At 41.5% G+C, this 13,048-nt stretch overlaps 1 protein-coding gene across 6 annotated transcripts in view; it reads left to right on the top strand.

Moving 5' to 3' along the window:
• Window positions 1–13,048, top strand: part of AGBL1 (AGBL carboxypeptidase 1) — a 755,364-nt gene that overhangs the window by 180,427 nt on the left and 561,889 nt on the right. For all 6 annotated transcript variants that reach the window (XM_005602809.4, XM_070266954.1, XM_070266962.1 and 3 more), the window contains one exon: window positions 8,038–8,191. In XM_005602809.4, coding sequence (XP_005602866.2) covers window positions 8,038–8,191 — 154 coding nt within the window. The remainder of the gene's footprint in view (window positions 1–8,037; window positions 8,192–13,048) is intronic.

Below are 13,048 nucleotides of genomic sequence, written 5' to 3'. Positions count from 1 at the left end.
GATTAAGTATGTGACATGGATTTGATACATGGAAAGTGTCAGCCGAGTGTCTATATCTAGTGAAAAAAAACTAGATGGTAAGCAGTAGAGCATTTGCTCTCTTTTCTGTGATGATGTGTGATCGTTTTCTCCATTTGACTCATTGGAAAATGCTCATTCCATAATTTATGGTAAAATAAAAATTAGGTGAAAAATCCGCGTAGGAGCCAGCCTGGTGGCATAATGGTTAAGCTTGCATACTCTGCTTTGGTGGCCCCTCGTCCATGGGTTTGGATCCTGTGCATGGACCGAGAGTCACTTGTCAAGCCATGCTGTGGCAGGCATCCCACATATAAAATAGAGGAAGATGGGCACAGGTGTTAGCTCAGGACCAATCTCCCTCAGCAAAAAGAGGAAGATTGGCAGCGGATGTTAGCTCAGGGCGAATCTTCCTCAAAAAAAAAAAAAGAAAAGGGGGACTGGCCTGGTGGTGCAGTGGTTAAGTTCCCATGTTCTGCTTCTCAGTGGCCCGGGGTTCACCGGTTCGGATCCCAGGTGCGGACATGGCACCACTTGGCAAAAGCCATGCTGTGGTAGGCATCCCACATATAACGTAGAGGAAGATGGGCATGGATGTTAGCTCAGGGCCAGGCTTCCTCAGCAAAAAAGAGGAGGACTGGAAGTAGTTAGCTCAGGGCTAATCTTTCTCAAAAAAAAGTAAAAGAAAAAAGAAAAAAAAAAAAAGAAAAAATCCACATAAAGGACCAAAAGGAAATAAATGCAAAGGCTACTGATGGGGTTGTCTTAGGATGGTTGATTATAATTATTTTTCTCTTTACTCTCTTTTCCAAATCATCAGCAATATAACTTCACTTATTTTTCATGGAAAAAGGATATTAAAATAATCTTTTCTTTCTAATCGGCAAATATGTGGGTAGACACCTAGAGACTAATCATTTCTCTCACTTCTTAAATAAGTCCGTTTAATGTAGGGAGAATGGTATTGGCAGACGGGGCAGTTGAGAAAGCTCTTTAGAACCCGCTTACAGCACATCCTGTTGCTTTTATTTGGCTTAAAGGTGTCATTTGTTCTTCTCTAGAGATGAGAAGCCTTCGATTCTCGGATGAGTGTTTTAAGTGACATCTGACAACCAGGGAGCAAACAAATAAAACGAGCCATCTCCTTAGGGGTGAGCTTTCTTGTGAATGAGGGGGACAGAGAGTGCAACAGTTTGGGGGCTAACAATAACAAATGAACCATTTTGAGAGCATAGTGCTTCTCACGTTATCAGTAGCCATCAGCAGGGTAACCTGCTGAGGTCAAGTGATGTCTTTTATGGAAGTTTTAAGGGAATAGCTGATAAAGGAGAGGGGCGGCAGACTCCTGTGGAGAGGCACCCATGAGGCTGCAGGATAAGTTATCAGCCTGGTATCTTTCACGGGCCGGTAGGATTTTCTTTTAAGAAGACAGCCGCTCTGGGGGTTTCCATAATTGCCGTGAACTCATTCCCATGTTTATAGAGAAACTCACCCCCGTGGCTTCTACAGGGCTGTAATTACAGCTGGTTGTTGGCACACGCGTTCAGAAGCCCTGCTTCTCTCATCTGTGATCCCAACAATACCCAATTAGACATGGCCTTGCTGGACCTGCGATGGGAGCATTCACCTCAAAATCGTTTTCAGGAGAATAATACAAAGCCATTTTTGCAAAAGGACATCCAACAGAAGTTTATAATTGGTTTACCTCTGGGAGTCTTCTGTTTGACTGGAGCCAGAATAATGCCCTATGAGTAGAGGTGTTACATATTTGGAGCAGGTGGAATGGGGCAGAGATTTCATTGAGGGGTGGAGGGCTATGGTTGCGTGAATAATTACAGTTTAGAGAAAATGAGCTGAAGTTCAAAGATATTAGGGAGTTGTTGAGCTGTAATTTTATTAATCATAAAAGATGTAATAATAATAATAAAGAATTAACAGAGAACTCATAGGAGAAGAAAACTTTCAAACTTCGCTTCCTCTTGCCTTTGCGGTTAGGGAAAATGTTAAGGTGACACTGTTTTGAAGGACAAGTTTCATGGGCACAATGGTACTTTTGTGGACTTTTTCTCTTGTAGTTAATTATGCTTGATGACTTTCTTAGACAAACCTCCTCAAACCTGCTTCCCATATCTGATTTATGAAATCGAGATTTTATGATTTTTTTTAAGATTTGGCATCAGACACCAAAGAGCTATGGCCTATTTGTTATTTGTAACTTTGTGACATCACTGAATGATGGCCAGTGCTTTTCTTGAGAAGGCTTTCCAGCGCCTGCCCCGCCTCTGCTGTAAGAAGTCTTGTAGCCATCATAAAATGTGAAACAGCTTTGATGTCAAAACAACAGCAACAACAAACAAACAAAATTCATAGAAACAATTCAGCAAAGACAGTGTCCCAAAGCATATTCTATAGCACTCCAGTGTCTTGAGATCTTTAGAGAAAACAATTTAACCATCATGTAAATTCACAAAATGCTGTGTGCCAGATTTTCTTCTAAGAGTTCACAATGCATATTGGTGTATAAATGCATCTGAAAGGTTCTGCTGCCATGAAAACCTTTTCATTTTCTTTAACTCCCCATGTTCCAAGTGCTTGGGCTATGAATTTCCCGCCCCTCCACCTCCCTCTCCACACTCCAGCACTTAGTAACATCCTGCAGAATACATTTGGGGCAATGCTGTAGGAAACAGTATCACTTTCCCAGTTTGGGGGCCTGGGATCTTGATAGTAATTGTGAAGCAGGGTCCCCTCAGTCTGGATTTCAATAATAAATAACATCAGGTACAGCTTTCACCTAGAAATTTACAAAAGTGATTAAAGTAATTTGTTTGTGATCACAGAGAGTGTCATCTAAATCCAGGACTATCTTATTTCTCTTAACTGAGGTGCTGGAATCTGTTTTTACCAGGCTGGCTGAGACATGGCTGACATTCTGTGGGGGACATTTCCATTCTCGTCCTGTGCCATCTCTCCTGGGACACCAGATATGCCCTTCCTCTATCAGAGCTTAATTACGCTGATTTAATATTGATTTTCTTTTTAATACATGAATTTCTTTCATGAGCTGCTTTTGGGAGGATGTTTTTCTATTCCCTAATGGTTTTATTTTTGCTGTTTATAACACCATTTTTACTTAAATCTAATTTCAGTTAATTGTCGTCAGAAAATGTGCTTTCTACAATTTCTGGTTTTTTATTGAAAATTTAGTGAATTTCTTCATAGCCCTGTATATGATTAGTTTTTGTTATAGTTCCGTGGATGTTTGAGAAGAAAAAATAAAGGATGTTTTCTGTAAAGGCACAGTTTGACATGTATCTATAAAAAACAATATTGTTCAAATTTTACTCTATATCCTTATTTTTGTGTGATTGATTTACTCAAGACTGAAGTGCTGTCTGAACGTCTCCCATTCCTAGAACAATTTTTCCCTCTGCCACTTTTGCATTGTATATTTCAATCCTATGTTATTTGATTCTTAAGATTTATGAGTTTTATATGTTCGTTGTGAATTGTGCCCTTTATCAAAATAAGATTTTTAAGTCCCATTTAATGCACTTGGTCTTGAGTATGACTTTGTCATATATTACTATTGCTGTGCTTGCTTTAATTTATGTTTGCTCATCCTTTTAGTTTCAATATTTCTCTTTTAAAATATTTTACTGGAGGCAAACAAAATAGAGATGATTTAGGAGTGTTTTTCATACATGTCATGGTTTTCTTTTCCTCTCTTTAAAAGTATCTGTTATATACAATAGGCAGTGGGATTTTAAAAAACTAATCTGAAAGTTTTTGTCATTTAATAAGGCTGTTTAACCTGCTTATATTTAAAACAATTTTTGGTGTTACTTCCGTCATTTTGGTTTTATGCTATTTTCCATGCTTCATTGCTTTTCTCTCTCCCTGTCTCTTTCTGTCTCTCTCTCCGCCTCTCTCTCTTTCTTATGCAACATGGATTGATCATATTTTCTTTGATATTTTTCCTCAGTGTTCCTAATTCTGCTAGTGTTTCCCTTTTAGTTCTTGCAAAAGCATATTTGAAACTCTATTTCCCCATCAATAATAACAGCTAAAATTGAATGATTCTCATGTGCCAGGCACTTTTCATGTACAGTATATGGCAAAATTATAGCAACCATTGAATGAGGTAGGTAATGCTATTTTTATGTCTGCTTTAAAGATGAGAAAACTGAGTCACAAAGAGGTTAAGTACAGAATTTACATAATGTTTCCAGAATCCACAGCCAAATTTGAACCCAGGCAATTTGACTCAAGTGCTTGCCTCTTTGTCGTCTTGCTATACTGCCTTTCCATTTTCAAGAATTAAGTAATATTTCTAAGTCCATTTAAATTGAAAAAAATATTTTCTTACTTTATTCCTCCCTTACATATATCTTTTTAATTTCGTTTTAGAACTAGATGATGACATTAAAATTTGATAATATGTATTTTATCCCTAGAGAATTATTTTTTACATTTACATTATGTAGTAACCATGTTTTCAGTAGTCATTTAGACTTAAACCTTGTTTAACTGTACTGTCCTTTTATATTGTTCTTTAGTTGGATTTTTGGGCAGTGAAGTATGTCTTCAAGTTATTATTTTCAATAAAGATAAGGTTATATGTTTTCTGAGCTCTTGCATATCTGAGCGTGTAAGCTACATTTGCTCATGACCAAAAACTTGTCTGGTTATAGGTTTACTGGATTATAATCCTTTCTACTTTCAAACTCTCAGCAGTATTCCATTTCTTCTGGCATCCAGTATTGTAGAAGGAAGTATGACCCAAGAATGATTCTTTGCGTATACATATATGTACATGTACAGGTTTATGTATACACACACACTCACACTTTTTAAAAATAGCCTTAATTGTAGGGTGTGACCCCCATTCTGCTCAATAAGGAGCAGTGCTGTTGGGTTTAGATTGGCAGTCAATCACACAAGATTAGTCTTTACACAACCAAATTTACGCATCCTTGAGAAAGGATACACGGCAAGTAACAACACAGCATCCGTGGAAGGGGCTTACGAAGGTCTTGAGGCTCCCAGGCACAGCTTCCTTTGTCCTCGTCCCTCTTCACTGGGGAAGTATGTGGTCATGAGTGATGAAGCTGAGTGGGCAAGGACCGTCTCAGCCTGGGAAAGCCATCAGCCCTGGGGTTTCTTCAGCTTTCATACTTGGCTAGCTATGTAAGCCCTTTGGTTGTGTGTGTACAATTAGTTAGCCACCTTGTCTCCTCAGGGGAAGGAGACTCCCACCCAATTTCCAGTTCAGGCGCATCTCCTCAATGCCTCGTACTTATCACTCAGTGAACAATCCCAAGAATGAAGTACAAAGGTTTGGTCAGATACACGGGCCTCAGCCGAATTCTCATTTATTTTGAATCTGAGTTTATTTCTTACCTTGGTGTGGAGGGCAGAAAAATGGCCCCCAAAGATGTTCACATCATAATCTCTGGAACCTGCGAAGATGCTGCTTTACATGGCACAGGGACTCTGCCGATATGATCCAGTTAAGGATCTTGAGTTGGGGAGATTATTCTAGATTGTCAAGTTGGGTCCAATGTAATGGTAAGGGTCCTTATAAGTGAAAGAATGAAACAGAAGAGTCAGAGCCAGAGAAGGAAATGTGACCATGGAAGTAGAGGCGGGAGTGATATGATTGCTTGCTTTGAAGGTGGAAGATGGCACCAGGAGACAAGGAGTGCAGGTGACCTCTAAAAGCTGGAAAAGGCAAGGAAACGAGTTATCTTTTGGAGCCTCCAGAAGGAATATGATCCTGCGAATACCTTGATTTTTGCCCAGTAAGACTCATTTTGGACTTTCGACCTCCAGAACTGTAAGATAATAAATTTGTGTTGCCTTAACCCACTAAATTTGTAGCATTTTGTTACAACAGCAATAGAAAAATAATACACGACGAAAGAGAATGTGACAAGAGTCTTCATAGTGTCTCAAAGAGGGAAGGGCAAAGCTGGGATATTTATTGAGACTTTAAGGTCTTGTTCAAAGGCAGGTATATTAATGTGGGGGCTTGATTAGCATTGGGTAAGGATCATGATATAATGGTTTAATATTCGTGGGCGCTGTAAGGCAAGAATCCAGAGGAGAGGGGTTAAAGGGATTTGATCAAAGAGCCAGTTGATGCTTTCTGTTGAATAGTTCATGAAATGTTTCTGGAATGAGCAATAACTTTATTTATAATTTTTATTTTTCTGGGCAAGAGTTTCCTATAATAGTAAAGTTATGTTGTTGCAGACAGGGAATAATAAAGTTATGTTAATGTAGGCAGTTGACTGTGTTGGGGTAGATGATTAGGGGTCTCAATTGTAAAGAGGATATGACTCAAGGTTAAATTTTCAGGTATCCCTGAGGCTAGAGGAGAGGCCACAGAATCATTTGTAATCTTTTCTTTCCTTGGAACTTGTTTTTTTCCTTACAACTCAAATGTTTCAGTAGAGTACAGGTAGATTTTGGTCTATTTCTACCCAAATGCTGGGATTTTTACTTAGTCTAGGAAATTCTTTTTCTTGTTTCCTGGTGTATTTGTTTTCTATTGCTGCTGTAACAAGTTATCACAAACTCAGTGGCTTAACCAATAAAAGCTTTTCGTCTTACAGCTCTTTAAAAGTTTGACACGGGTCTCACTGGGCAGAAATCAAGGTGTTGGGGCTGAGTTCTTTCTGGAGTCTCTTGAAGGCATCTCTTCCAACTTTGCTGGAACCTGCATTCCTTGGCTTTTGGCCCTCTTCCTCCATCTTCAAAGCCAGCAATGGCAGGCTGAGTCCTTCTCATGTTGCCATCTCTCTGGTTCTCTGCTGTTGGGAAAAGTTCTCTGCTTTTAAGCGCTTGTGATTAGATTGGCCCAAACTATATAATGCAAGATAATCTCCCCATCTCAAGTAGACCTTAATCTTAAACCTATATGCAAAGTCCTGTAAGGTAACATATTTACAGGTTCTGAAGATCAGGGCATGGATACCTTTGGGGGAGCCATTATTCTGCCTACTATTTCTATAGCAAATCCTTTTCACATGTAAACACTGCCTCTACCTTTTGAGGGCACTACTCCCCTTTTCATAATATATTTTATGACTATTTTATAAATATATTCATAGGATTCATGTTTGTTTGTTTCATTTATCTAGCAGACTTGTTATTTGTCAAAGAACAAGCTGGGCAGTTTCTCCTTAGCCCTGTTAATACCTAGTTGATTGCATTGAAAGCTTTAGATCTTCAGCTGGAAGGATAATTTTGGGGCACTGATGTTCTCGTGTTGGAGAGGGGCAGCTTCTGTCTCTCTGGTTACTGAGGTCAGCGTGTCACCCTTGTCAGGGTATGAAGTGAGGGTGGGATGGAATCTCTGAACCTCTTTATGACCCATCTCACTGTTTGAGTTATCAAAATATCTTCAGAGGTCTTGAAGATTGTTGACCAAGAGTCCTAGTTTCAATGGTTACCCCATTTTTGTATCTTTCTGTGTTTTAAACGAGTGTTAAATGGGAAGGTAGGGTAGGAAAAGTCGATTGCTACTAGTTAGTTGTTCTCTTTGCTTAGAGTTCACCCTGGATCAATTGCTTTCCATTTTCCTTCCATATGCTTACAAGTCTCCTGACATTGCTTGGTCCTAATGTGCTATGTGTTACTGAAGCTCTCTGTCTCGTGTTTCTGAGCACCCTGGGTATGCCCTCTCTTCCTGGTAGCCACATTGTTTGTATGCTACAGTGATGGGAAGGATGCTGTATGCCTCTCCCTCTTGCTTGCAGTGCAAGTATAAAACAGATATTCTACTATGCAGACATGTGGGAATGATGCTTACTGTTCAGCTTTATTGAACTTCTCCTAGATGGTAGGAAGAACCTCCTTTATAATCACTTACTGCCCAATATTGAGTAGATTAGCTTAGCTAAATACTTCTATGCTACATAGAGTCACATGAATATAAGCTTTGTTGCTGTTTTCTGTTGCTTATTATCAAAAACATTAATAATATACACTTCTGCTTCATCTCTGCTCCAGACTCACCTTGACATCCTGGAAAAAAGCGTGAACCCCAAGCAGGTCTACTTCCGGCAAGAGGTTCTGTGCCAGACGCTAGGAGGGAATTCGTGTCCATTGGTGACCATCACGGCCATGCCTGAGTCTAAGAGTGCTGATCATGTAGAGCAGTTCCGTGAGTAAAACGAGGAGCCTCTTTTCTGAAGATCTGGTGGCGAGGGGGTGTTCTCACTGTGTTGTTGGAAGCACTCTGTTGCTTTGAGATCAGAAGCTCCACAAAGAGTTGGGGACTGGTCTATCTTTATAGAAAGACACCCCCAACTCTTCTTGGTGTGAGACAAAGGGTAAATACTAGTGTTGCTCTGTTGTTAAAGGGAGAAAAAATAAATTGCAAACCATCAGGGAGGTGAAAGACTTGTTGGGATTGAGAGCAGTTTACTAATGACAGTCACTTCCTCTCCTAAAACAAAACCAGGGCTCTGAATCACACTTCCAGCCTCTAACCCAGGGACTATTCTCGCCGTGCTTACTTCCATTATCCGACTCCCACAGTCAGTAAAGGTTTGTAGAGGAAGGAAGTTGAGTTTTGGAGCCCCGGCTGAAGAATCCCCTTGATAACCTGAAGACCTTTCCAATCTGAAGGACTGATGGTGTGGAGGAGGTTCTAGTCAAGAACCATAAAATCACACCAACACACACACAGGCACACACACACACAAGCCGTTTGAATGTTAGAGCCTGAGCACAGATGTGACTTACCTGTAATCAACCAGCTTTTGAAGTTGGCTTCTGATGTAATTTTAGACCTTAGGTAGGCGAGAAAAACCAAACAGAAGGAGGAATTCTCTGCAATACAGAAAAGTTTGGGAGATGAAAGAAGAGACTGGGGAATAAAAATCCAGCTCATTCCTCCGCAGAAGATGCAGCCTTATCTGATGAAGTGCTAACTGGGTTCAGGTGACTCTTGGTGGATGCGAAATGTGATTTCTCACACCCCATCAGCATCTGACAATGGATGCTTAACAGCCTGGCTAATCAACAGCTGATGATCCCATCTGAATGAATGAGGCCCTAAAATGCTTTAATGAATAATAAGGGATTTTCCAAAAATTCTCTTATGAGTTTTATGCGTTTAAGAGCAATTTCTGTAACAGTCACGGAGTCCTGCACTCACAGATGAGCAGTTCTTGGAAGGCGGAGACAGTAATCCTTCCAGTGCAATGTTCACTGAACAATTATTTATTTAAGAAAGTGGCTCTGTGTAAGTCTGTGTTTTGCAGGTGCACTTTCTAAATAGGAGCTGAGCAGAACCCGATGCATAATTACGGCATGGAGCTGCCTTGGCTGTTGCATTTTTGTTTATGCTAACGTTGATGCTTTTATTGATGTTGTAACTACTGAGATCATTCTTCCTTTAAGGAGAAGACTTGAAACATGGTAAAGGCCCCTACGCAATTTGGCACTTGGAATAGTTGAGTTAACGAAAAGAGAGAAAAGATCTCCTAGCACACCCTTCTATGAATCACAGGAGGCTGGTTTCTGCTTGCTCTGTAAGATTAGTAATACTAAATGTACGCTCTCATGTAGCATTACTGTTTCCTCTCTTCAATGTGTGCTAATATGTCAGCTGTGGTCCATCTCAAGAGGTGTCCTGGGTGGGCATGGAGAGGGCCCATATATTGGTGAGATGAACGCTGTTTATTTTCTTCTTGGCATAATAAACTTGCAAGTGACGGTCATTGAGCTGGATCCTGAGGAAACCAGGGCTCTGCCCTAGGAGAAGGGACTATTTAGGGTCATCTTCATAAGTGTGCCAACTGTACAGCATGCAGATCCCACGCTTAGAAGGGCCTTGCGCTTTGGTTAATGCTCTTCTGTCACCATCTTGAAATTCTTTTTTATTTTTTTTGAGGAAGACTAGCCCTGAGCTAACTACTGCCAGTCCTCCTCTTTTTGCTGAGGAAGCCTGGCCCTGAGCTAACATCCCTGCCCATCTTCCTCTGCTTTATATGTGGGATGCCTACCACAGCATGGAGTTTGCCAAGCGGTGCCATGTCTGCTCCCGGGATCCGAACTGGTGAACACTGGGCCGCTGAGAAGCGGAACGTGTGAACTTAACTGCTGCGCCACCAGGCCGGCCCCTTGAAATTCTTGAAAAGGTTTCGAACAGGGGACCCTGTATTTTCATTTTGCAACGTGCCCGGCAAATTGCATAGCTGGTCCTGGGACTAATCTAAGGTCATAGAGCTAAAAAGCGACACAGGCTAGCACCCTTCCCAAGATACCCTCCTCTATTTCCAAGTCATGCAAGAAGAGTTCCAACCTATTTCACCTTCACACTGAAACTCTTACTTGTATGGATTATGTAGCTGATTGGCATCTTTCATAATGGGGGTTGAATTTAAGACTCTCCATTTTACAGATGAGGGAAGTAGGGCTCAGGAAGTTAAATACTACGGTCCATGGTGGTGCCGATTTCTGATTTTGTTACTCTATTCCAGAGTCCATACACACAACAAATGTGCAACAGACGCGTCAGAACAGGTGTTCAGTCTCACCATTCAGGCTCCACTCCATGAGCCAGAGCTTTCCCTCCTCTCTGTCCTATGTCCTCACATTATTAGAAGCTAGCTTAGCTGCTAAAGCAACTCACCCTAAATTGACCACAAGTAAATGTATTACCGTCTTCCTGCTCACAATGAATTTTATTTTCCTTTTCTAAGGCAATGGAAGCATTTTCATGGTGGATGTTTCAGACATTGTGGCAAGAAGGAAGGGGGAGAGGAGATTCATACCCTTCAGATTCCAGCACAGAGCTGAGATTGCATGGCCTGGGCCGCAGTGCTGGGAGCATAATCTCAGACGGGCGACAGCATAAAAAATTTGCGCTGCAGGTTGCAATACACATATACATAAACACATGCCATTGCTGTGTTTCTAAAAGAAAAAAACCCAAAACATAGCACAATACAGACACCATCTAATCTCCAAAATGCAATTAACCAGGGCTGTAAATCAGAAATAAAACCATTTAACTTCCTTTAAACCACAAAATGTGATGCATTGTTTTAGGAGGAAAAAATAGCAAATGAGCCAGCAGCCCAAGACTCTCCTTCTCCAGACCTCCCTCCAGGTGGGCTTCGATGTCTTACCTGTTTCCTCCCTCCCAAGGACTAGGAGGGAGGGTGTGCAGTTGTATTTAGCTGTGATTTGGCTCGTTTCTGGGTCAGTGGCTGCCACTTACCTCTCAAAGGGAGGTATTTGTGCACTGAAAGACTTTCTTTCCACTGTGTAGGATTATCACTTCAGTCTTATTTTAGAAACCCAAGAAATAAGAGAATGGCTATGGGGCGTAGGGAGAAGGCCCCGCTCGAGACCAGTTCCCCTGGTGGTCTGGCCCAAAGTCTTGGACCTGGAGATTATTCAGGACAATTTATTGATTGCTTTTAGTCCTTCCCAGGGTCTGGGCTCCAGAGAGTCTCCTAGAAGGCTTAATTTGGTTTGATTTATTTTTCAAAAGCATTTTTTAAATAAAAACGATATATTCTTGCAAGCATTTAGCCTTACTTTCTTGATAAATATCTTTTCAGTTCAGTAGACGCCAGATTTACCTGGTGTGTATTTTATCGCTATCTGGAGAATTGGGGACAGGGGCCTTCTCATAATGCTCCCAAGAGAGAAGACTTGCTACTTTACAAACCTTGAGATGTGGGCCCTCAGAGCCGAGATGCTGCCGGATCTCCAAAAGCAAAGTCACTCTCTGTCCTTTTCAGTGGGACAGTGAACAGGGAAGTTGTCTGAGAAACTGTCACTGAAGCTGTTATGGAAGAGACAGGCTTGAGGAGAAATCGGTGATGAAAGGAGCTGTTACAAAAGGATAAACAGCTCATTCTAGCCTCAGAGACTCTTAGTGGATGAGGCATTGGGGAACCGGAAAGTCCAGGCTCTTCCTACCTGGGAGGATTCTGGATGTCAAAGGAGCCCTGGATGTTTGGGGTTTGTAGAGCAGAGAGTGAGTGAGGAGGAGTGAGCAGGATTCAAGAGAGTGGGACAAAGGCCCCAAGAGGATGGAACTGAAGGGATCAGAGGAGCAGGTCTGGGGATAGGTTTGGTAGGCAAGATCAATCCAGGAAATTGTTTCTAGTGCTTTCTGAGACTAGTCGCCATTGGTTAATGGTGTTCTGGCATAATTATACTCAGCCTCATTAAATCCTTTAACACATTATATGTTAATAGGTACTTTGATTAGCAGATCCTTTGAATATGCAACTTCCAGGAAGAGAGTTGAAAAGTTGTATTTTCTGTAGTTTGTGTACGCTTCAGGAACAGGGGCGTGTGTGTGTGTGTGTGTGTGTGTGGGTGTGCGTGTGTGGTGTCTGCTTTCTGCTTGCAGAAGTGCTGCCTCTCCTGTCACAAGCCTTCGATACTTGTCATTATCTCTGTCTTGCAAATGGCGAAGTTAAGGCTCACCTAAGGTAAATAACCAGCCCAAGGCCACCAGAGTAGTAAGTTGTGCTCCAGGAGGAGCGCCCAGGTCTCTGTCCCACAGTCCGGGATATCGTCCTCCTTTAGGCTCTGTCCTCACTGGGAAAGTCCCCAGAAATGCACACGATCCAAACACGCTGCTTATTCAAGACCACCATCGTTTTGTTAACTTTTCCATTTTCTCCACACTTTCCCCATAACCTCATATTCCCAGTTACCATTGTAGCCCAGAGAAAGTTGGTTTTTGGTTTAGGGAGCTACATCTCTATGACAGATGCTTCATTTTTCTCAGGAGCTTTATTGCCAAATTTTCCCACTTTGGACACCTATATGTTCAGACCCTATAGCAATGTTGTCTCGACTATCAAGAGCTGCCTGAGAAGAGGAACTAATGTGTGGGAATTTTCTGAGAGAAAATGTCATTCTCCTATTAAAAACTCTCATTCCCCAAGTGAATAGTCACTGACTGACTCACTGACTGGTGAGAAGTCAGAAACAACAAAGGAGGCTGGGAGGAGATGGACCTGCTGTTTTTGCAGTCAGACGC

Source organism: Equus caballus, chromosome 1 (genome assembly GCF_041296265.1).
Source record: "Equus caballus isolate H_3958 breed thoroughbred chromosome 1, TB-T2T, whole genome shotgun sequence".
Classification (NCBI taxonomy): domain Eukaryota; kingdom Metazoa; phylum Chordata; class Mammalia; order Perissodactyla; family Equidae; genus Equus; species Equus caballus.
Note: the sequence above shows the minus strand (reverse complement) of the source record. Positions and strands in the feature narration are given on the sequence as shown.